The 24,099-nt window shown below is 40.6% G+C and overlaps 1 protein-coding gene across 3 annotated transcripts in view; it reads right to left on the reverse strand.

Annotated features, from left to right (window-relative positions):
• Positions 1 to 24,099, reverse strand: part of PCDH11X (protocadherin 11 X-linked) — a 439,600-nt gene that overhangs the window by 103,242 nt on the left and 312,259 nt on the right. For 2 of the 3 annotated variants that reach the window (XM_017742435.1, XM_017742429.1), the window contains one exon: positions 18,578 to 18,776. The exons of the other annotated variant lie outside the window; for it this stretch is intronic. In XM_017742435.1, the coding sequence (XP_017597924.1) occupies positions 18,578 to 18,776 (199 nt within the window). The remainder of the gene's footprint in view (positions 1 to 18,577; positions 18,777 to 24,099) is intronic. 3 annotated transcript variants of the gene reach the window in all.

Below are 24,099 nucleotides of genomic sequence, written 5' to 3' on the forward strand. Positions count from 1 at the left end.
CGATTGCAATCTCATTTCCCTGTCCTTGGGACCTCATGTCTGCTATGACCTTCAGCTTGTTAAATATTCAGCAGAAAGTTTATGGACTTTCCCATAACCTTGATTAAAAGCCTATGGGGAACCTGAATGCTGAAAAATAGCCCCTGGTTTGGAAAAAGAAACTTGAGTACACTCTGCTGATTTGTGTTTCACTAATGGTGTTTATAATCAGCAGTCACTGGCACAGAGTCGAGGCCAGAGGAAAAGATGATGAATCGAACTTACCTGGTAAATAATTATTGTCTGATCATTACCTAATTTCCCTAAGTGGAACTTTTGGGAGCAGTGCTGAGAGGGACTGGAAAGCACATACAGGGGGGAAAAAAAAAAAATCATTCAAAGAAAACAGAGAAATATTATCTATAGACCTACAGATTCTTTATCTTTGACCCCTTTGGAAGGGAACCCTGTCACTACTGTGAAGGTGGGAGTTTCTGAGGGTTTAGGTACCTCCAGCCCTTACCCCAAAGAATTGCTGCAGTCCTGCTCTCAGCCTGGAGCCTTGCCAGTGCCTTGGATGTGCTTCCACACCTCAAACCCTGCAGGCATTCTGGGTCCACCACTTTTTTTCCAGGGAAACATGACAGGAAAACAAGCAGACAAGCAAACTGTCCAGGTGCTTTTCAGTATTTTCTTTCTGTTGGAGTAATTAACACACAGAGCCAGATGAAAAGCAGCTCAGCGTACTCAAGGAAATGTCTGAGTCACTGCTGAGCATCTCTAGAGGTTTTAGATAGTACAGAAGGCTCCCACCCTCTCAATCATTTACTTTGTCATTGCCTCTTTTTCTACTCTTGGTCTTTGTTCCTCTCAATAATGGACAGAGATCTTTTATTTTATAATTGTCAGGGTGATTAAAAACCCATCAGGTAAGTTTGTGCTTAACTATTATATCCTTCCTGCTTTAGGCTTCAAAATAATTTGTTCTGAGTGACAGAACTATTTCTGATCAGGACACACTAAATGGAAGATGTCAAATTTTATTGTGCCTTTACAACTATATCAGTACAAGATGCAGTAATTTTCTTCATCAGCGTTTGGAAATTATCTCAATATGGGAGGAAAAGAGCATAAAAGAAAAGTAATGCCAAGAATTAAAACTGTGTTTAAGCCTTAAGTTGAGCTGCTGCAGGGGATCCTATATTGCCAAACACAATCCTCAATCATGCATCAAAAGATTTGCCACATGACACTCAGATGGTTTTGTGAAGACAGCTGACTGCATCGTATCCCAAGTACAGTGGGACAAAAGAATTCAAACCAGCCTTGCACAATAAATCAGATATAACATCATGCTTAACATTTCAATGTCTTTTTTTTTTTTTAATATAAAAACTCTCAGTCAGTGCTTACTTTTAATTCATCCCTGATTGTACAATAACAGGAGGATGGGTAAGATACAAATCCTAACTGTCCCAAGGCTAAACAAGGAAATAAAGGAAATATTGCTAACCTCAGGAAAACCCTCCTCTTCATCATATCTGAGTACCATAGATCACAATTCTTGAAGAAATTATAACAAAAATGAAAACATATGTTTCTTTCATTATTACTGTCTTCTTTAATTGTCCTTGAACTGAAGTGACTTCATATAGAGATATGTTTGCTATATACAATTTCAAAGATGTATATACAGATTATATTAAACTATAATCATGCCTGGCTTTCTGAGTGGATTACCCATGTGCTGCATTGATTGGGATCCCTGAATAAGATGCAAACCACTGGAGAGGTTTAAACAGCTATATTCTTTCTAAAGTACTCTTTAATTAATGTTGTCTGGAGCACTAATTATGAAAGCTTGTAAAGCCTAAAGCCTGAAAACACTTAGGCACCTACTTAACTGTGCTCATTCAGGATAGACCCACTGAATTCACTGGAAGTGCTTGGAGTAGGGAATTTAACTGAAGAATGCACAGAGGCTGCTGCAGGTTAAAAGCTGAGCTCAGCTTTGCAGGGCTGTGTCCAGGCTGGGCTTTACAGCATTTTGCCCTCTGATGTTGCCCATTCCAAGGCTGCCTTCCGTGGGCAGATCTGGCTTTCCCCAGCAAAGCTCCCTGACAGTGTCTTTGAGAAAGTGTTGAATTAAGCAAAACTGAGCCATCAGTCAGTGGGAGAGGAGATGTATGCATCTGCAGATACATATGTTGAGATGCACAAGCAATTTGTTCACATTATGAAGGCAGATAAATATGCAGAGATGTGCACATATACCAGCAGATCTCCTCCACAGTGGAAAACACTGACATTAGAATAGAAGCCAAATTACTGTTGCTGTCAATGGAAAACTCCTAAATCTCTTTAAAACAGAATACTCACATTTCTAATTCTTTTCTTTTAATGTTATAAACCATTTTTATTTTGCTAAACAGATTCCTATCTGTTTAATTAACAGCTGCAAACAGGAAAAAAAAAAAAAAAAGTTTTAACTGGATTACCAAGCTTCCCATTCCCAAGTGGAAATAGAGGCTTTTGTTCAGGTCACAGTTCCTACACACACCCCACACATCCCATGGTCCCACACCACACACCAGCAGCACAGCAGAGAGATCACCAGGCAGAGAAATTACACCACACATCCAGGTACTCACACACAGCTAATCCTGCCTTCAATTACACATTTATTTATCCCTAAAGACTTCAGGAGTGGGGCACTTCCCGACTGGATTGAAAACTCATTTCATGCAATGAGTGATTTGCTCAGAACAGCGTCAGCTGATGCTGCAAGGTGTGGGAAAGGGATTGTTTGCACTCTCGAAGGACCACTGAGCCTTTTCTCATCTCACACAAAAATGATGCATATTTGCAGTCCATTTCTGTAGCTGCTTTATGAAATGCAGTGGTGACTAGGCAACTAAGAGAATACAAATGAGACATGATCATTTGATCTACAGCATTTCCTTAAAATTCCCAATCTTGCTACAGGAGCTCTCATGCATGCTGAACAGCATCATCATTAGATAATTACTCATTACAAATGAGCACAGGCTAAAGCCAGACATGCTGTTCAGCTTTCCAAGCACATACAAATTTCAGTGTTAAAATGAAAATATAATATAATTCAAAGCTTTTTTTTTTTTTCCTGATCAAAGGTGCTGAATTTACATACAGGTAGTTTGTTTCCCTTGTGACTGGGGAAAATCAGTCTCTGTAGTACTCAGCCACTGGCAGAATCTCAATGTAAAAGATTCTTTCAAACTTAGATTTGAAACAAACTTCTTCTTTTCTGTTGTACATTAAAGCTATAGGGGTGGTTGTACATTAAGAATGGTCTTTCATCTAGTTCTGTCACTGCTGAAAATCCAAGTACTCTCTTCCACCACCCCAAACATCTTCATGCCCAATTTATTTGCATTTATTCATAGAAGATGTCATTTCTGAAGTTCTATCACTTTATTTATGGCACTTCATAGTGAAATTTGGGCAGGGCTGTGCTTGTTAAACTGAGGCCCAGTGTTTCCTAATTTATGTCTTGGCATTTATAATTGCAAACAACAATTGTAATGATTGATTAATGATTGATAGTTCTTGCTATTAACCACTTCGCAGTTCCACCATATTTGGTGAAAGGCCTTTTTGGGGAATGATCCCCCCTTTGGTGAGACAGAGAGTCTGTGTCATGTGTAACTTCTACCCCAGTGCCACTATGGACCCCAAAGTTAATAAAAAAAATGCATCAGTGAAGAGGCAGAGCAGGAGTAACCAAAATCCCACTAACACCAGAGACCCATTCAGTGGCAGACAGATTTTTAGATAAGATCCTGGGTGGCAAACAAGGACCCTGCTCAAAGGCAGCACTGAGTTCAGTATGTTTTGGGAAAAGAATATTACAACCCCATCATTCTGCTGCTGAATATGTGACCAAGCTGAAGCACATGAAGGGAAAATTAGGAGAAAATCTGTACTGCCTGAGTGAACTGCTCTGTCCATAGTTTTAGAGCTCTTTTTTTCCTCCTCAGCCTTTCCTCTGTCTGCTCTATTTAATCAAGACTGAAAATTGCCTTGTTCACTCAGGGTTGCTTGTATATTTTCCCCAAACAAAGCAGTACAATCAATGCAACATTACTGTTGCAGTTTATATATCTTACACATGAAACTAGAATTATTTTCACATCAAACAAACCAGGTCTTCTAGTTCAAGATTCTCAAACAGTAATTTACAAATACATTTTACAACTTCTCCTGGCATGAGCAAAAATTCCACAAATCACTGACACAATGGGAGGAAAAAGGCAAGATCCATCAAGGACTCCAGAGAAAGATGTCTTATTCCTACAAACCATGAAAGTGGTACTTTTCAGCTGAACTTCTCTTCTGGAAAATGAACATTTTTGGAATAGAACTAAACACTGGGGTTTATCTTACCGATTTTACAGTTTTCTGTTTCAGAGCAGAATTTTAACAGACGCTCAGAGAAAACACTTAACATTCAAATATGTTCCAGAAATACCACCAATACTTGAGTAAAAAAAACCCCAAAAAACCAAAAAACAAAACACATTTGTGTTCAAAGGGATTTCTGTTGGGAGAAAAAGCTGGTTTATTTTTCTCTATTTGTTACCATGGACATCTGAGTAAAGATAGTATATTTTTACTGGAACCATCTTCTACTGCTGAGGGAAAAAAAAGTTGCCATCTGCCTTAAAGTATGTCCCTCTTATAGCAAGAAGTTTACATGCCACAAAGAGCGTGATGATTTGAATCAGGTACATTTGGAGCAAATATCTGGGAAAGATCTTGTCTCAACAGCAATATTTTAACAATGGAAAACAAATATATTTTGATTATATATATAAATATATATATATACATACTGACATCAGATTTTAAAAACCTTTTAATGATATTTCTTGAATATCTTGATGTAGTTACAGTTTCAGTTTGGCAGGGTTTTTTTTTTTTTTGGTTTTCTTCCCTTTTTCTCTAATCTCTTTCTTCCTTTCTACCAGCTCAAATTGAATGAGAAGTGCTATCTTTAACCTTGAGATCCCTGTTCTTGTTGGTTTGTGTCATAATCTTATTATTCAGAAACAATTCTTGGTATTTAACATCTCACCTCAGCATGCAAAGTGCTTATGGATTAGAGAGCATTTCCTGGGGGGTCGAGGATAGAGTGACTGTGAATTAGAAATGCAGCTGCCCGGCTGTGCCAGTCTCACTTCCAGCTTCTGCACCAGAAAAATCTTTCTGTGCCCCCCTGGCTACTCTGCTCATGTGCTTATTTGCAAACTCTGCATTACAGGTCAGACACTGCTCAGTGCAGGACGTCAGAGCCAGCTTCTCCCAGCCACTGTAAATAGTAGGATGCAGTTACAGTTTAAAGGGTGATCAATTTTTAAAGCATAAATGCAACACAGTTCTGTTCTATATATTCCAGAGCCTCATCAATGTTGCAGTTAATAAAATCTCCTGCCTCCCAGAGGGGGCAGCTGTCCAGGGCTGGTTCCTAAACTCACAGGGTGGACAATCTGTAACACAGCTGCTGATCCTTTGCCTAAAAGGCCAGGATCTTTCCTGACATGGAGTCTGTCCTTACCAAATCTCCTGGAGAGCTGCTGAGGCAGTGCCCTTGCAGGTGAGCAATGCAGGGAACACCTGTGTCCCCACAGCAGTGACAATCACAGGCACTGTCTGTGCTGCCCAGGGCACAGGCTCTCACCCCAGCACTTCCACTGGGAAACGGGGCAGTGGCTGCAACATAACCTTGAGGAAAACAGCTAAAAACAGGTGGTAACAAGAGCGTTAGACAGCACCACTGCCGTGTGTCAGCTGTCCCCGAAAGATTCTCAGGGAGCACGAGAATGATGGTGCATTAAAAAATGCACTGAAACTACAGCCTGGTGCCACAGAGAAATCTGCTGTGAGCAAAGTGAGAGCTCTGTCAGAGTTAAAAATTTCTTTTTCCATGGTCATGAAACGAGGCTGAACCAGCCCCTCCATTTCAGACTCGTTAACCTTCTGTCTTGATGAAAATTAACAGCTACAGTTTCTTCTAAATAAATTCTGTGAATTTTACTGGATAAAGCATTCCTCTATTTCTGTCAAAGAGTTGTGCAGCACAGCTGTTTTCTAACAAACCCCTATTTTTACTCGCCGACATTTGACTATCATTATGTATATGAGTTTCTTCAGCCTGTGAAGCATGTTTTAACAAGAAATATTAATGTCCCCCCACATTCACCATCTTTTATCCCTATTCAGCAAGAATAGGTGTTATACAAAAGAGAAAACATCTGCTTCCTTGTATTATAATTTCTCTTGAACTCTTTAGATTGGAGATGCAAAGTTGGTAGCAGAGGTTAGAGATGAATGTACAAAGCAGAACCATGTTTCTTTGTGACTGTGTTTCAAAGGGAAAACAAATCCTAAAAGTCAGTATTATAGAAAGCATAAAGAAAGAATTACGAGGGAGCTTTTTGTTAAGACATCTTTAGTGGCTAAATTACTGTATCTTAAGTTTTGTAATCCTTATCATGATTCATTCCTAACACAGGCGCCAGAACAAGCTCAGGCTGTTTTCCTCTTTTCCATGCTCTGAAATACCTTACCTCTTGGACTCTGTGGCTGCATTGTCAATCTTTAATTTTTCTGTCACTGCATTGGATCATCACGATGTGGACAGTGCCCTCCTTGGCGATTTCAATCCTTCACTGTGAAACCTCTGCTTTCGAGGGCTGTGAGGGAGCAGCTCTGATTGCAGAGCACCTGGCACAGCACGGGCTCTGCTGGAGACAAACACTCCACGGAAATGCTCCTCAAAGGCCTCCCTCCATGGCCCTTGCCTCAGCTCAAAGACACAAAACCTCCCACTGCATTAAGACACAGTGAGGCAGGCTCTTGTTAGAGACACAGCAGCTCCAGCTAAACCAAGTGGGCTCATTAGGTTTATCGAGCAGTTAAGTGTTGGTGCTAAAGCCCTGCTATGATCAGCCCTACGAACTCATGGCTCTTCCCTCGCTGCTTTCTTCTGTTGTGCCAGCTGCAGGATGACAGAGACAACAATGTTTCTGAAGCTGGGACGTGGATTTGGCAATCTGCTGCATTCTGACACAAATTAAGAGCCAGAAGTCATCCAGTGATCCAGGCACAAACTCCTTCCACAGAAATAACCCTGCTGTATCAAAAATCAGAAGATTTCAGGGGGAGGAAAGCAAACAAAGGAGAATTCTCCTTGTCTAACTCCAGAGTAATTCACAGTAGTGCACTTTTAAAATCTTTCTGTAGCTTAGCAGATGTGAAAGAAAAATATAAAATGAAATGTAGAAGGAAGTACCTCACCCTTTTTCCAGAAGTCAAAACCTTTTAATTATGAATCCTTTAATGGAAAACCAGCTAGTTCAATATCCAAGCAGATTATTTAACCGTTAGTATTCTTTAAAACATGTAAATCATACTGGAATAATCCAAACTCCTAATTCTCATGTGACCCTACATACAGATGTAACAAATGATATTCCATTCAAAGGACAGACCAACACAAGATAAAGGACCTGCTTCATTTACAGATGGACCCTTTTTTCACAATTCTGTGAATACTTTCCAGTATTGGAGTAGGTCAGAGCAATAAGGGGGCTGATGGAGAAAGATTCCTGTGATCTTCACAAAAAAGAGAAATGAGGACCTAATTTTAGAGACAGATGGATGAGAGGTCCACCCCAGTAGAATCTGTAATCACTGATATTTGACCCTCAGTAAAAAATATGAGAATGTGTATAAAGAAAAGCTTTAATGCCAGTTCTAATGAGATAAAAATAATTTTTGCCTTTATAGTTTTCAAAGTGCTTTCTTTCACCACTCCTATTTCCTTTTATTGCCACTGTTTTTCTTTATATGTACTACTACTAAGGAGGAGAGGCAAAGGTTGTCTTTCTATTTCTAAATAGTGCTTTGGTGTATGATTAGTATGTGACATGAATAAAGCCTTTCCTGGCAGAGAAAGGCTTGCTTGCTTTTAAAGTATTAGGTGAGGGGCAGACTTTATAATGTCTCACCCTATAGAGGACACATCTTCTGGGACACTAGGCTTGGAACATCAGTCAAGACAACCAGATAAAAGAACAACTATTGAAATAGCATGATTGTTCTTCCTGGTACTTCACAGAGCCAGGGTTATTTTGAATGAGAGGAACTGAAGTCCAGCAGACCATACAGCCATGCCCTTTTCCTGGAAATAGCATTTTAGATGGATCAATTGTTGCTTCCTGCTATTATTTTATTATTCCTACTGTTATTATAAAGGGAGAACTTCAATTTGATGCACCAAGCAGAGCTTTCAGCACTGCAAGGACAAGAATCACAACAGAGCTGTATGGCAGAAGGCAGTGAGATTCCAAAGCACGGAGCAGGAAAAGGTGAAGGTGCTGTAAAGTCCTGCTCCATCTCACTCTCTCACTCTGTTATCCCATCTCAGCCAAGCTATTCGAGATGCACCAGTGTTGTTCACCATGGCTGAAGTGACACAAACCTGAGGAACACAAAAGCATTTGCAAAACACAGTCCTCAACTCAGCATCACTGGCACGCACAGAGCAGGGAAATATTTGCCAGGCACTTTATACAGGATGATTAAATGAGCTTCCAATCACAGGAACCTCCGTGGCCCCACTGATCTGGTAGCCAGGTGACTCTGAATTACCCCAGAGTGATGCTGGCCCACCACAGCAATGCCAGAACCTGCCCTCAGCCACACGCAGCTCCTGTCTGCACACCCCATTCTCACCAGCATCAGCAGCGGAATTGAACTCGGGCAATCAAAAAACCCTGAGCTAACTGGTTTTTACAGGCAACATGAAAACAAGACCTGATTTGCACTTAGAAGCATTGCTAGCACAGCAAATGTTTTTTGTACAGATCTGCTCCACTTCTACTCTACAAGTATTTGTGATGATTTTTACTGCAACTGCACTGGGAGCAGAAAATCAGTGTAACAGCCACATTGTGCTCAGGGCCCCACAAACACAGAGCAAAGTTTCTCTCTGTAATCCAGGGATTTTACCATCTAATTCCAACTGAAACATGGGAATGGATATGTACAAACAGCCGAGACAGGATGAGGCCAGGCTGAGAATTTTGAAATGGATGCGTGAGACTGGAGCTGCTGGAACTGCTGACTTCAGCAACATGCAGAGTAAACTCTGAAAACATTTAACAACAATTAGAATGTCACTTGAGTTAATAAGAACACTACTGAATCACACAGCACTACGAATAAAGCAGAGTCCCTGCAAAATCCTGCCACTAACTCTGAAGCAGCAACATTATTTATGGGTATTAAACACAAAGGTGAGAATCTCAACCTCTGGTGTAATATAGATCCAAAAGTATAATCATAAATATTTTGCCCAGGTCTCTTCAGCTCAACCCAGACAAATATATTTTATTTTTCAGAACGAGTACATCCCATCAGTGACCAGTATGTTTCAAGAAAAGCTGGAGTTACAGTGGCTGGGTCGGCAGCATGCACAGGGACCCCAACCCCGTGTTCCCCTGGTGAGGAGCCTGCACAAGGGCTTTGGGGCTTTTCCTTACTGAGATACAGCAACGTTGAGGTTTCAACAGTAACCAGAAAATAAAAAGATCACCATGCCAATCAGACAACCTCAAAAAGAGACAGAAACAGCAGTTTATTAACAATACACTGCTTTTCCAGAAGGATAAAAGATATTGGAAGAGTAAAGGCAAAAAGATCTCCCCTACTCAGGAACATATGGATACAGATGAGCTTTTGGAACAATTCTACTTGTTCCTAATGCATTCTACAAGACTGAATCAATCCTATTTCCCTACCAAAAGTCCAGTTAGAAGGAAAACATCAGATTAAAGGATGACCACATTTCCACACAAACAAGAACAACAATCACTGGATTTATTGAGTTGATCGGATTTGAGTCAGCAAATGCTGTGATTTGAAATGCACTGTCAGTTGGGAATCTGCTTTGTTCAATAAATACAATTTTTCCATTTAATTTCTAAGACAGACTGGTAGCTAAAGACAGTCTCTAAATATATTTCCTGATATATTTTTTCATTAATCACAGTGGAAATCAAGTAATAAATTAAAATGCTTCAAATCAAATTATAATTATGACATTTTTCACATGGCTTAAATTATATAAAGGAGACCATTTTTTCCCCCCTATATTTCCATTTTTAAAACAGGAACTCAACACTAACAAACATCTTAATATTTCATATTGCTAAAAGCTCCTCTTGCAGCCACTGATTAGCTTGATTTAGTGAAAAAAGATGAATTGCATCATCTGTGTTTTTCTATTCTTAGAAGAAGAAGGAAGAGAAAGTTTGAGACAAAGCAGAGAGAGAGAAGGACGTGAAATTAATTGCTTTGCAACAAACACAAACTTCATATGGACTTGTCCTTTCTGTGTGGGTGCCCAACTGAAAATTAGAAGCAAAGAAAGGCTCATTCTAAGAGAGGGCCAACACTCCTGTCTGATGGGAGCCGTGCTGGAGCGGGGGCACTTTGGCACCCCAGACTCCTGCTGCCACCGGACGCGTGTGCCCCGCTGCCACGAGGCACCCCCAAACCCGCTGACAAGGTAAGGGATTGCTTCTGCCTCAGAGCCCTGCTTCCCCTGATAAACTTCTACCTCACCCACACCTAGATCTGAGATATGCAGGATACGTTCGTCCTCAAAGCTCTCAGCAGGAGGGAACCAGTGGCTTCAGCCTGCGTGTGCTCCAGATAAACTTCCCGCTTTAATCCGTGCCCTTTGTGACTCCTGGAGCTGTCGTAGGCATCAAACCCTAACACACTGCTGGACAGAGTGCTCCAAATTAGATTCCATTCACCCAGCCAGACTCCAGGGCCTCTACTTACTGCAAATATGACAGCCAGCCAGAGCTGAAAGGAGTTTGAAAAACTAGAGGGAAGAAATTTGTTCTCTGTTCACCTCTGCCCCACCAGCCTGCTCGCTATAGCAACATATTTTCAAACTTTCATAAACACAACAAATAGGATTATCCATTACCATGTCAGCTTAAGTGATAACATAAATATATATCACAGAACATCTGCCACTAAATCACTGTTTATAGATGTCAGATCTCATTTATTATTAAAAAAAACCCCCACCAAAACAAATGTTTTAAAGCCTTCCTTATTATTTCACAAGAAGTGACTGATTTCTCAGCTGTAAGGTGGAGCTATTCTTTCTAATAGAGAAAGAATTACTTTAGACAGAGTAACTTCTATTATAAACCTCAGTCAGGAATTACATTAAGCGGTAGTCACAAACATGTTAGTGTTGCCTGAGTTACTTCATCCCAGTATGTAGTCTAGAAAATCCAGCGTATTTTCCCCATTGATTTTCCTCATCAATCCCCATTGATTTTGCATGAAAGAACATGGTGCATCTCAGAAAACTTGCTTTTATCTTACTTTTCTTCAAAGAGTAGAAAATGTAGATCGAGACTTTATATTCTGATATCAGCAATAAAATATCTAAAATTTACTTAAAAAAGAATTTATAAAGAGTGCTCCTTATACACAGAAAGTACAAAATGCTAAAACTCAGAGTCTGTGTTTATAGTGCTGCATTCAGCTGAGAGAGGACAGGTGGGACAATCTTTTGCTTTTGCATTTTTTAATTTAATTTGCTCTGTCCATTTTTCCCCTCTTTGTGTCAGCTGCTGTAACAACTCTTAAGTCAGGCACCCAGGGATCAAATTTCCAAGTCACGGCATTATTTCTGAATAGGCAATCTCTATCCTCTCAGGTACAAGTGAAAATCTGCTTGCGAAAGCCACTCATCTGTATCATTACAAACTGACCTCTCCACTCTGCCCTTTTACCCACTCTCCAGTCAGGAACAACTCCAGAAGGCTGTAATATTTTGTTTTATAGGAGTTTCTGTTGGCTTGTTTTGCTCTGTGTGCTTATAACTAAGTCATTTCAGACACAGAGAGCTAAAACATCTGGAAAATCCACACAGCTCTCAGCCCTGTGACATTCAACGTGTGCCACACAGGCAGAAACTGCACCCCCGAGAGAGACACACCTTAAAATGGGAGTGTTGAGCACATCCTGGTTCTGATCTCTGCCAATTCCCCCATCTTATAAATCACACAGCCACTTAATGATTGCTGTGGAGGCTCCTAGACCGTGATTCATGGGTGCACTGGCAGGAGGTCATCGCAGAGGTTGGCACTTCACAAAGTGCTACAGAGCCGTGCTCAGCCATTACACTCCCCCACCTACGTATGAGCTAATTTGATTAAACGTAGAAGATCAATCAAACTCTATTGCCTCAGAAAGATTAATTACCTCAGCACTTTCCGACTTAATTATTAGCGTTCAGCCGTGGGGTTAGAAAAGCCCAAAACAGCAGAAGGCAAAGGGCCCAATGGGCAGATGTGGTAGACTGGGATGTATTCTAGCCTGAGATTTGTTATCTTTAACTAATGACAGCTTCTTTTTTATTCAAAATAGGCCTAAGTGCTGTAGTGTGTTTATAACTCAGCAACAACTGAATGAAAATATTACTGTTAGGTTTCAACCTTTCTGTGGAAATAAAAAGCACAGGAGATGGGAAGAAAAAACAAAAGCATCATTAAAAAAAATTCTATCTGTTGGCAGCCCAGTTTTTGGACAAGGAACAAGAAACTTAAGACTTTGTAGATTTATTTTTTCTTGTGTCCCAGCATGAGGTCTGAAGTCCAGCTGCCAGAGCATCTTATTGATGATGTTTAAAGAGTATATTTCAGCAACTGCAGAGTTTCTGATTATCAGACAAGTCAGCATGGCAGAAAATGCAGGCATTTTTCCCAGGGAGAATGAGCTCCCTGTCTGCAGCTCTATGCTGACCCTTTCTTCTCCACCACGCACCAGGGAGAGTTACAGGGCCCCCCAGGCTGTCACTGAGCTGCTGACGGGGCTGGGGCCAGCGGGGGCCAGCTCCTGTCACGCCAGCGGCCGGCGGTGGCACGGCCACGCTCCCGGACGGGTGAGGCACCAGGACCCCGTGTCCAGCTGGAGCTGGAGCTGAGCCCAGAGCACAACTGGGACTCAGCAAACACATTCACCCCTGGATTTCAGATTCCCAGCGTGGAAGGGTCACCTCTTGTGTGACACACTGGATTTGCTGCTCTTACGGACAGCAATTTATTTGGCCTCTCATAAATGTATCCAGCTCCTTTTTAAAGCCAGGTTGCATTCCCATGCCCTGCTTCTGTACTTCCTCACTGCTCTCGTCTGCAGCCCCCAAATTTCCAGCCCTGGCTGGTTTAAAGGCAGCACCAGCTCATTTCCCTGTGAGCCAGCCCAGTGCTTCATTTCGGCTTCCACTCTCTGCTGTTGTGTGAGAGCAGCCCCAGTCCCCAACCAGCCTTTACCTTGCAGTTTAAACGAGCCAATATTAATTCCTTTCTCTGCATATAGGCATCCATTCCCCTGTTATTAATAATATCTCTTTATGCTTGTTTCCCATTCTAATTCACCTTTCCTTAGTGTGGGAAGCCAACACTATTCATAACAGGCCTGTTATGGTGTCAGCAACCCCTTGAGGTTTTTTCATTTCTTCTTTTATCCCTGTACTAGGAGTAACCCAGGATTTTTTCCACAGTCACATTAGGTATTTGTGATTTATAGTTTATCTTTGTAACACTCAGTTGGTTTTTTTCTTTATGTCATTTTCAGCTGGTGATTTATACACTAGTTACATACACCAGTTCCTATGAGAACGACTCTCAACTATTAGATTTCATCCCACTGCTATTGCTTCAAATCCTTACCAAATGCAATCCTTGTGTCATGCACACCTCCTCCTCCATTGTCAGTGGTGCTTGGCTTTGAGCTAGTAGAATACTTCATTGACATGTTCCTGCTTTTTAATGCCAAACTCATTAATGAAGGTAATTATGGAGATTTTTCCATTCTTGTATTATGCTATGTCTTTTAATTTGTAATTACTAATGCTCCACCCTAATGTCATAATAACAGTTATTAGCCCTTAAATATATATATAGATTAACTATACATGTATTCCTCAATGTTAAAAATACGTATCATGCAAGTGAGATAATGGAGCTAATCTCGTACTGCTCTGGGGAAACCCACGATACCATTTATTGCATTATGTTTGTATATATCTCAGTTTCTTTGTTGAAAATGCTTTCCAGTAGTGAAGCTTGACCAGAGCTTTATTTTTGCTTGACACCCCTGTGTCTCAGAATTACAGAAGATAAGGAAAACACTATCAGTTTTGATATCCTGGGAGGAAGATTAACTCCTCTCCTCCACATGAATGCATTGAACCTGCTCTGACTTTTAGTGCCATTATCATCATTCTTCATCAGCCTGCCTTTGTGCTCATCAACATCACCCTTATCAAAAATTAAGTCAAGGTGAAAGTGTTCTTTTAATTTTGGGGAAGAATATATGCTGTCTTTAATCAGGAACAGATGTCTTCCTTGCTGCAAACCTCCCTCTTATGTGGTTAAATACCACAGATTGCAGTCTTAATTCTTCCTAAGACTGATTTGCTGCAGTCTGATGATCACTTACAGCCAGCAAAGCTTTGCCCCAGCTACTCATTTACTGTCCACAAGTTGAGCCTCATGGAACAAATGGAACTGGGGAATCCATGTATTTAAAAATTACCTTTCCCCCTCCCGAGGGGTTGAACCCACAGGAATTCTTCTACCCAGTTCACCCAAACAGTTCTTCAACTGTGTAAAGGTCTGATTGGGAGACAAAACCAGGCAGCCAAACACCTCTGGCAACACCAGCTTGACATGGCCACAAACTTAAGGTGTTTACTGATTCCCCTTTCGGCCACCCTTAGTGCTACACTTGCTGATTTTCAATGCAACTTTCTTGGCTTATTAGTCACTAATTCATGCTAAATATCCTTCATGGAGACCCCCTCTCCTTAATACACCAGTTTCCTCCTATTTGAAACCCTGAAATCTCAGTGTGATTTGCCTCATTAACTTTAATTTTCAGCTAGCTTTGTTTATACTTCCATTTTCTTTCTACAAAATGATTGCTATTATTTAATTGCAGATTACTTTCAGGTTTTCTGGCTTCCCATCCACGCACCCTGTCCCCAAGGTGCAATCATCCCTCTTGCTCTGCCCAATTTCTTGGCTGAACTAGGCATATTCTACCTTCTCTGAACAAAAGTAAGTAGAATCATTTTATTCTCTAGAGGAAAGGAAGCAGATTTGATAAGGCTATAAAAACAGATGAAGCATGAAAATTTGCCATTAATATGTTACACATGTATTAAATAACCCAACGTAACTGAGGTTTGCATGTACCTCTCAACCCCTTTGATCCAACATCACTGCTTACAGCCACCGAGAGGGCACCACTCAGAGAGAATTTGCCAAGGAAGTCCAGACATAGAGAATTTGTTGGTCTTTGTCTATGTTTGTAGTGTGTTTTGCATTTAAACGTAACACAGAGGGTAAAAAAAAAAGGGGGGGGGGAAGATGGTTTGGTTAAAATCCTTAGCATAGGAAATTATTGGAACAGCCTTATTTGAGCAATTTATGAGCAGAAAATATACAAATATCACATACACGAGTGCTGTCACTTAAGGATAAGGTTCTCTACAAACCTACATGCATTTTTATATTACTATTTATTTATTGTGACAGTTTATTGGCATCTCTTCCTTATGATGCATCTACCACACTCCACTTGATGTTTTCCTAAGGAGGTAACTAAAGTAAGAGAACACAAATCATTTTAAATAGCCTATTTCTAATTTTAATTAGCACAGTCAATTAATTTTAAAGGTTTACATATAAATTTCTCACAGTTTTCTAACCACTATAACCTTACACTTATTTTTTTTTCCCTCCTTGCTTCAGTCCTGTATTGGATGTGAGCTTGTAAAGCTTCCTCTCACCGATACTTCTCAGGTTGGTTTTTATTTTTTTTGTGTTTGTTTGTTTTTTTTAATTTTATTTTGTTATGCTCTTTTTTTTCAGTGTTTTGCAATAAATGCTTTGCTATTGCTAGTAAATGGAAAGCTTCCAAATTGCAAAAATTTCCAGTATTACAGAAACAAATAACACCAAAGGATTGTAGTCAGGAGAAGCAAGAGGGAGAAACCCTTTTGAACATGTCCACGTGTGGTGTCACAGCCTCCATCAGCTTTCATTGTGTGCTTGGCTGGTTCTAGACACTGCTGACATCGTTTCACCCCAAATCTCTCTCCTTGGCAGGCAAAGTTGAACTGAATCCCCATCAGGTGACAAATTAGGCTTAACATTCCAGACACAGTGTTTCAGATTAAGACAGGTCAGATATGAAAGATCTTGGGAGGGAATGAAGGCCATGCTTGCTCTGCTGTATGAACTCAGATTATCTGCCTGTATTTTCCTGTCTCTTTTCACATTAACAACATTTTAGTCCATGAAGGAAGACAAGAAATACTTTGAATGCATCAAGCCATTCAAAATTAGATTTAACAAAAACCAACAATCAAAAATCCAGCAGAAGATTGTAGAGGAAACTCTCAATTCAAAGCTATTTTCACTGTTTCAGTGTTGGCTGAATGTGTCCTGTGTGCACAAGTGAACCACATGAACCTCAGGCTGCACCCTTGCACAGATCAGCACACAGATATTTGGTTGCTGTCATCTGCATCAAGTCACTTTGCAGCAGCACACTGAACACAAATATGCTGTGGGTCTCCCCCTTCTGCACTTAGATATAGGAGAGCACAAAACATCATCTATTTAAGTCTGCTTTTCTGGTCCTGCCACTAGGTGCTGCCATTAATATAAGCATAAAACACTAAAAAGGGCCACAAAGGAGCTTTCCATGCTGTAACCATCGTGCTATATCAATCAAACTATTTCAATAAGATACAAGTTGGAAGGGAAGAAAAATCTTCACATAAAATAAACTCTAATTAAACTGTGACTTCAAGTTTAAAACTGAACTGTCAGGTAATTAGACAGGTGATTAAACTTTCTTCAACTTCACACTTGGAAAGACATCTGATGCCTGCTCAGCCTCCACACAGGATGTGTGTCAATGACATTCAGATGTCAGAGCTGTGTTACTGTTAGAGCCACATTCTAGAAGTCATTTCTTCTGAAATTACAAAACCTGGGCAAAAAAGGCATTGAAAAATCCCAAACCTGAGCCTCTTTGAAAATGGCAAGACAGGATCCACATGCCTGTTCTGAGAACTCCTATACACCAGGTCCTGTCCCACGCTGTCTGCAGGAAAGGCCCTGGATACTGATTTCATGTACATCATTCTCACTTCAGTAAAGTATAAATATCAGTTACAAGCAACAAGAACGAGCAAGTTCAGACCCTGAGTATGAATAGCAAAAGCAGCAAATACTATATAATTCGATATTTTCCTTCTTTAGGGGTGTATTTGTAGCCCTTTAGAGCTTAACTCTGTGAAGAATCCAGTTTGACTGCCTAGAATATTATTAAGGATGTATTAGAGCCTCAAATACATAAACACAAACAAAAAAAAAGATGATTGTTTCCAACACAAGATCAAAAACCTGTGATGGTTCTTGTCAGCTGCCTATCAACTTGGAAAACACAATATTCTGGTGTTATTTCAGGAAACATATCAGTTTACAAATTTTATAAGGTCTGAAGGTTAGGATCCCCAGGTCTGCCAAGAGCCAGGCTGAATGTGGCAGAGCCAGCACAGAGTCAGAGTGAAAGCTCTCTGCTGGATGCTGCATTTGCCACTGCAGAGTGTAACTACCTTCTACAGCTATTCCAAGTGCATAGCACTAACTAATTCATTCCTCCTGATACACTAAAGCAGCTGAAATCCACCTTTTGGGCCAAGTTTTGCCCAGAACAGATGTATTTTCAAATCACTTATTAAGCCACTAACAAGGCCTTAGAGGCTTAAAGACATTCAGGTGTCTCTTTATCAATGGCACAGTTCAATTTAATCCAGATAAGGAGCCTCTGGACAATTAACAGTTGACTAAAGTTCAGTGGAGTCTCCAACTGGCTATCACATCACAGAACAGCAGAGAGAGTAGTGCCAGTGCCCACAGCTCCTGTTGATTTTTCCTCCCTGTTTTTGACATCACAAGGAGGCAGTGGCAATGGCAGAAGATGACAAACTCTTTTGAGATTATTGTTACATCGCTGCTTTCAAAAGACAAATCAAGAAACCCTTATTTCTGGAGACTGCAGTCTTTTCACAGAGCTGCCCATCACCCACGAGTTCCCTGTTGAACTACAGCGTGCAGTAGTGTTGGAAAGGGAAATGTTAAAAAATGTGAATTCCCTCAGCACGGTATTTATGACCATTAGGGCAACAGCATTAACCTCATCAGAAAGCTCCTCCGTGCATAGCACAGCAGGTCCATAAAAACACAGGTCATCCATAAACCCTTAACAGCTCCAAGTGTTTTATCTCCAATGGCCAGACCTCCCATTTTTAGAAACAGAAAGCTTCTTTGGCCACATTAAAATCGACGTTCACATTTAATAATTACCTGGAGAAACAAAAAGCCCCACTTTTGCTCCTGCAATGATTTAATAAGTGAGATGAGCAGAGTTCTGCACTTACTGGACTCGGGGTCCGAGTTGCCGTCGCCCTCCGTGCGGCTGTTGGGGGACGCCTGCTCGTAGAACTCGTCCTGGGGGAAGCCCAGGGGCAGCGGGTGGGAGATGCTGGCCCCGCTCGTGGGCTCGTGGTCTCCGAGCCCACTGTCACTGCAGCTTTCCTGGGAGCCATCTGGCAGGTGGAACGTGACACGGCGCTGGGGCTACAAGGAAGGAACAAAATTACATGGTTTCCACTACGGTATCAGTAATTGCTTAATGCAGCCAATTTAGGAAATGTATTATTTCAGTTATCTGCTGAGGACGCATTACCCAGAGTTGTGCACAATTTCAGGCTTTCATGAGCAGGCAGGCTGCTTTCAAACCCGCTTCACCTGACAGCACTGCCTGCTGCTGTTTTTTAAAAATGTAAGCCCTGATGCAAAATGAAAGACACCTCAAACTAAAGAGATTCTGTCAGACTTCACAAGTCTTTGGATACCGTTTGTATATTGACTTGGAGATTTCAATCACTTTTTGAGGCTCAATTTATTTCACTGCTGAGTTTTCTAGTTTTCAAAAAACATTTTCTTTCCCATTAAAAGCTGTTCCACACTTTTGGGCCTAAAAAATGTGGCACATCTATAATGCTGTTGGATTCTTCTAAGGCAGAGAAAGAACAAACAACAACAAGTCTTATGTATTGAAAGCAATTTTAATAGATTTTGCACAGGCGTTAAGCTAATGAATAAAAAGTAGGTCCCCCATCTCTCCTTCAGACATTTCATTACAACTCCTTTGATTTTCGTTATACAGACCTGCACCTTAACTGTAAGAGGCTGGAAGCTGGGAAACAGGGAGCTGAGGGTGGAAAGCATCTCAGCCCAGCTGTGGAAGGAAGGGCCAGATGAAACAAAGCACCTGATGCACCAAGCACAGGAGAAAGTTTTCATTACCTAAGTGAATCTGCATGATTTAGGAACTGAATAACTAAAATGTAAATCCTTCCCAGTATTAAAAGAAAATATGAACAAAAAATAAGCAGCTCTCCTGCTCATTTTGATGTGTCTGATATCCATGTTTTGGAAACTTGAAATATGAAGCTTCAAAAAAACCCCAAAAAACAAACAGTTTAAAAATATTCTTAGGTCGTTGTTACTCAAAATTCCATTCGAAAGGCAATGCAAAATTTTGTGGATGCAGAACTGCTGGGCTTAGTAAAGCTGAAGATCAGACTTTTGATGCAATTATCCAAAAAAAGGATATAGTGTTTATAACAGAGGAGATGTTGGCAGGGGTCACTAGATATTTGGCTCCTATAGGGCAGTGGTGTTGAAAACATGCAATTATATTGAGTCTTTGCTAAAAAGTTCAGCTCCTCCACTTCTCAAAGTCTCTTTTTGTCACGGTGACATTATTACACATGCCCACAGACAGCTGCTGTACACTGTGTGCAGCCAAGAACACGGCAGCACCAACTTCACCTGTGCAATTCCTGACAGGTGTGAGTGACAGAGCTTCTTAAAAGCTACCAGTAAGACACTTAGGGCTTTCCCAGAAAACCTGTTTCAGTGCTTCACCACTGCTAATGGAGAGGTTCTCTTCTAATGCTGAACCTGCCTCTTTCTTGTTACAAAATAAATCACTTCTTCAGCCCCATCCATCATGGTCTGCTTATTCCCACTCATCTTTCTGGCATTTGGCACTTTATTCTGCTTCAGAATAAACAGACCTTATTATTTCAATCTGTCGGGTGCTTCTGCTCTCTCTGGCTGCTCCCCCTGCACAGGAGCTCGCTCACAGCCCCGTGCCCTGCTCCAAACCCGGCCCCCAGCTCCAGCCAAGGTCCCGACAGCACCGAGCAGTGCAGCAGGATCATTTCACATCTCCTGCAGCCTCCCTTGCCACAGCAGCACAGCACATTTTCCTTGCCAACCACCACAATGCCCAGGTCCTTTTTATTGATCTTCTCCTCATCATTCCCTTTTTGGTTATTGCCATTGATTGCTGCAGCCTAAGAGTGGCACTTTGCATTCATTCTTCCTGCCATTCTCTGTTTCCAGATGATTTCATCCATTTTCAAGTACACTTTGCCTTCCAGTCCTGCTTTCCTGTTTATCAAATTTGCAGATTTTAGACTCTCCCTCATTTGACAGATCTTTGAGAAATATTGGAACAGATCAAGCCAAGATATCAGATGAGCTCTGAAGAGCTGAACACAGAATGACTTCCCATTACATGGGATGGAAATGGGAGAAGACAACCCCTCTGTGACTGCTGGGACAGCCTGACAGCCCACTGGGAAAAGGTTCAGGTGGCGAAAGGTTCACAGCTGACACCCCCACAGCCCCCATGCATTTCTGGGGTCTCCAGGAGACTCGCTCATTGAACTCCACAGTGAGCTGCCTGCAGCTGCCCCAGGGCTCTCTGGAAGCTTGGCTGGGACAGTGGTTCTGCTCCTCCTGCTGCCTTTTCCCACCACAGCTGGGTGAAGATGCACGGAGTGTCTCTGCACAGTCCAAAAATCCAGATGGATCTGCAGCAATTACTGATATGACTTATCCTATTCCAGTTCACTGTCAGCTGCCTCTCAGAGCCCTATCCACACCAGCAGTGTCAGTCAACTCTTCCCTCACAGGTCAAAAAACTTAAGTTTTACAGAGTTGATCCAGTGGAAACATTCCTGTGATGTTTCTCATTTACTCCCTGCATTCAAAACTTGCACAGATGTACAGCTATGACATGTGGAAAGGGAATATGCTAATTCTTTGATCTGAAATGAGTTTGGTATTCACAGTATGAAAAAAATCCACCTCCACTGCATGAGCTGCTTGTAAAAGCTGTATTTTGTGGGGTTTGCACTGCCTTTGTGTTGTCTTGTGTTTGGTGCCCACACCAGGTTATATCCTCTCCTCTCCAAGCTACCAGTGAATTTGAAGAATAAGGCATTCTTAAAACATTTTTAGCCCAAGTTCTAGCATTAGACACCATTACTAGCTTTAGAAAATGACTGGGAATACAATGGTTATTGCTACGTGCAACTGGTTACTACTTTGTGCATCTGGGATTCACTAAATGTAAACAAAGGAATATTTCTTTTCAGGGTTCATTGTCAAAATACAGCAGAAGTTTTTCACCAGCTGACAGTAGAGGAGACCAGAAAGTCACCAACTCTTTTTAACGGCCTAGCCCAGGGAGGAAAACCAAACCCCATAGTCCAAGCAAAATTAAAAATGTTACTAACGAACCCCCACGTTCAGCTAAAAATTAGTTGCATAAATTGAGATGTTCTTGGTTGGAAAGATCAAACCCCTATGATTTAAAATCAACCGGCATCAGCTAAAGGCTCATGATTTTTAATTTGATCGTGTCCCTGAGTATGTCACACCTGATAACGCTGATGACAGAGCACTTTCAGAAAAATTTATCAAGATGAAAAAAGCCCAGCTATTCCTCTACATGGCACTGCTGCCATTTTCTTAATTCATGCAGGCGTCAGAGAACGATCTGGAACAAGTAATTCTAATAAAATTTTGCCAAAAGCTGGGACTTATCTTCTGTCACAATTATTTTGGAAATTTCCTCCTTGAGGCATTTAAATTTCAATTTATAAGATTGCGAAATATCCTCAGTCTCCAGCTGCTTTTCTATTTATCTCTGAAGGGAGCCAGCACCGATAGTAATAGAATAACAAGGATTATGGTTTATTTTATTTATCTGAATGACAGTTAGGATACTTTTTCAAAAAGAGAAATGCAAGCAAACCTATTATGTATTCGTGGAGGATTCTGATGTAGGAACTTGTAATACAGACAATTAAACTGATAGGGGACAATGAAGCGAAAATTTCAGGAAAAACATGCAGCAGCCTATAGTTTCCCTGGCACCTTCAAAAATATTAAATTACTCTTTATTGGTATGAGAAAAGAATTTTGCTTGCAGAGATGTCATGGACCCAGACACAAATGCTGTCAGAGGCCTCAGACAGCATTCACTGTGTTTGGTAAAAGCAGAGTGTGTCTGGAGGGATCAAATTATCTCCGAAAACCGCAAAACCTTTTACTCTCATTATTGAAATTTATATGAAGACTGATCAAAGCCCCAAACTATTCTGTGTTCAATCTTTCACTACAATAATTAGACTGTGGCAGTGGGAATAATAAAAGATGAGTCTAAGTAAATAGCTTTGGGTACACTGAAGGGATGATTTCTGGTATTATACACCAGGGGTTAGCCAATTTATAATCAAAAAGAGAAAAAAAAGGTAATAGAAAAACCAGCAGATATCAACTGAGGAACATTAAACTATTAACCTTATTATCTTCATTCATTGAAGCAAATTAATATCCTTTTAAAAAGAGATCATAAAGAAAAAACATTACTTTTTAATTTATGCTGAATTAATTATATTATTTAGATGATAATTCTGATTTAAAACAGACCTTATTTAGGAGATGCTGTGAGACAGCACAAAAGAACAGGACTACTTCAACATTTCTCTCCACTATTAGCAGCCAGTAAATACAGAAGTAGTCAAATAAATTTTTAATCTTCTCAGTTGCTTGTTTACTTCAAATGCTAGGAGGATATGAAACACCTAAAATAACCAGAAAATAACTATCTTCAAGTCCAAGCAGTAAAGAAGATCCCTACTCAAACTACAATTTCCAGCTCCAATCTTTTTATCCTCAACTATCACCTTTTGTTCCAAAACAGCAATTTTTCTTCCACAGGCTTTCATTGAGACAAACAGGACCCAGCAACTATCAGTGCAAAATTCTCGGAATAATATTAAAACAAACAGCCTGAAAGGATCCAACCATAAACCCAGAAGGAAATACATCTTTGTGCTGAAACTCAACAGAGACAGGCCAGTATTTTCATTTTTCCTTTCCCTAAACAGAGTAGTGTTGAGTACAACTAATGCAGCTCAAAGAGTTTCCCTCAACTCTTTTATAAGTCTGTATTTCCCATAAGTTTTGCAACTTGGTGCATTAAATCTAAGATCTTATTACATTATTTTGATGACTTTGTCATAGGCAAGTATATCATGCAGCTCATTATAGTTTTTGACTCAAATTAAACTTCCCTGGCTTTGCCAGCTGGTATCTGTATTTCTCTTGGAGTATCTATGAAGATGCCAAACCCTTTTGGTCACCATTATTACACACAACTAGAAACACTTCATTAACAACACATCACTGTTCCATTTAGCAAAGACTTTTTATGATTTATTTAATGGGCCCTACAGTGATCTTGCATAGGAATGGTTTTTGTTTTTTGGTTTTGGGGTGTGAGAGGTTTTGTTTGGTTTTTTGTTCTTTTTGTTTTTTCCAGAAAGGAAAATGAAGGGCTCATCTTCAAAGGGAAGGAGGGAAGTATTGTGCAAAGTGACAATACTCAGCTGATTTCAGAACTCCAAGCTCAGGGGACATTAAAATCAGTTTTGCTCTATCTCACATAAAAAAGCAACACCCCCAGCTACCACCAATCCGAATAACCTTAATTGTCATCTCATACGGGTCAGACTTGGTGAACAAGCCCTTC

This window comes from Corvus brachyrhynchos, unplaced genomic scaffold (assembly GCF_000691975.1).
Source record: "Corvus brachyrhynchos isolate BGI_N302 unplaced genomic scaffold, ASM69197v1 scaffold220, whole genome shotgun sequence".
NCBI lineage: Eukaryota > Metazoa > Chordata > Aves > Passeriformes > Corvidae > Corvus > Corvus brachyrhynchos.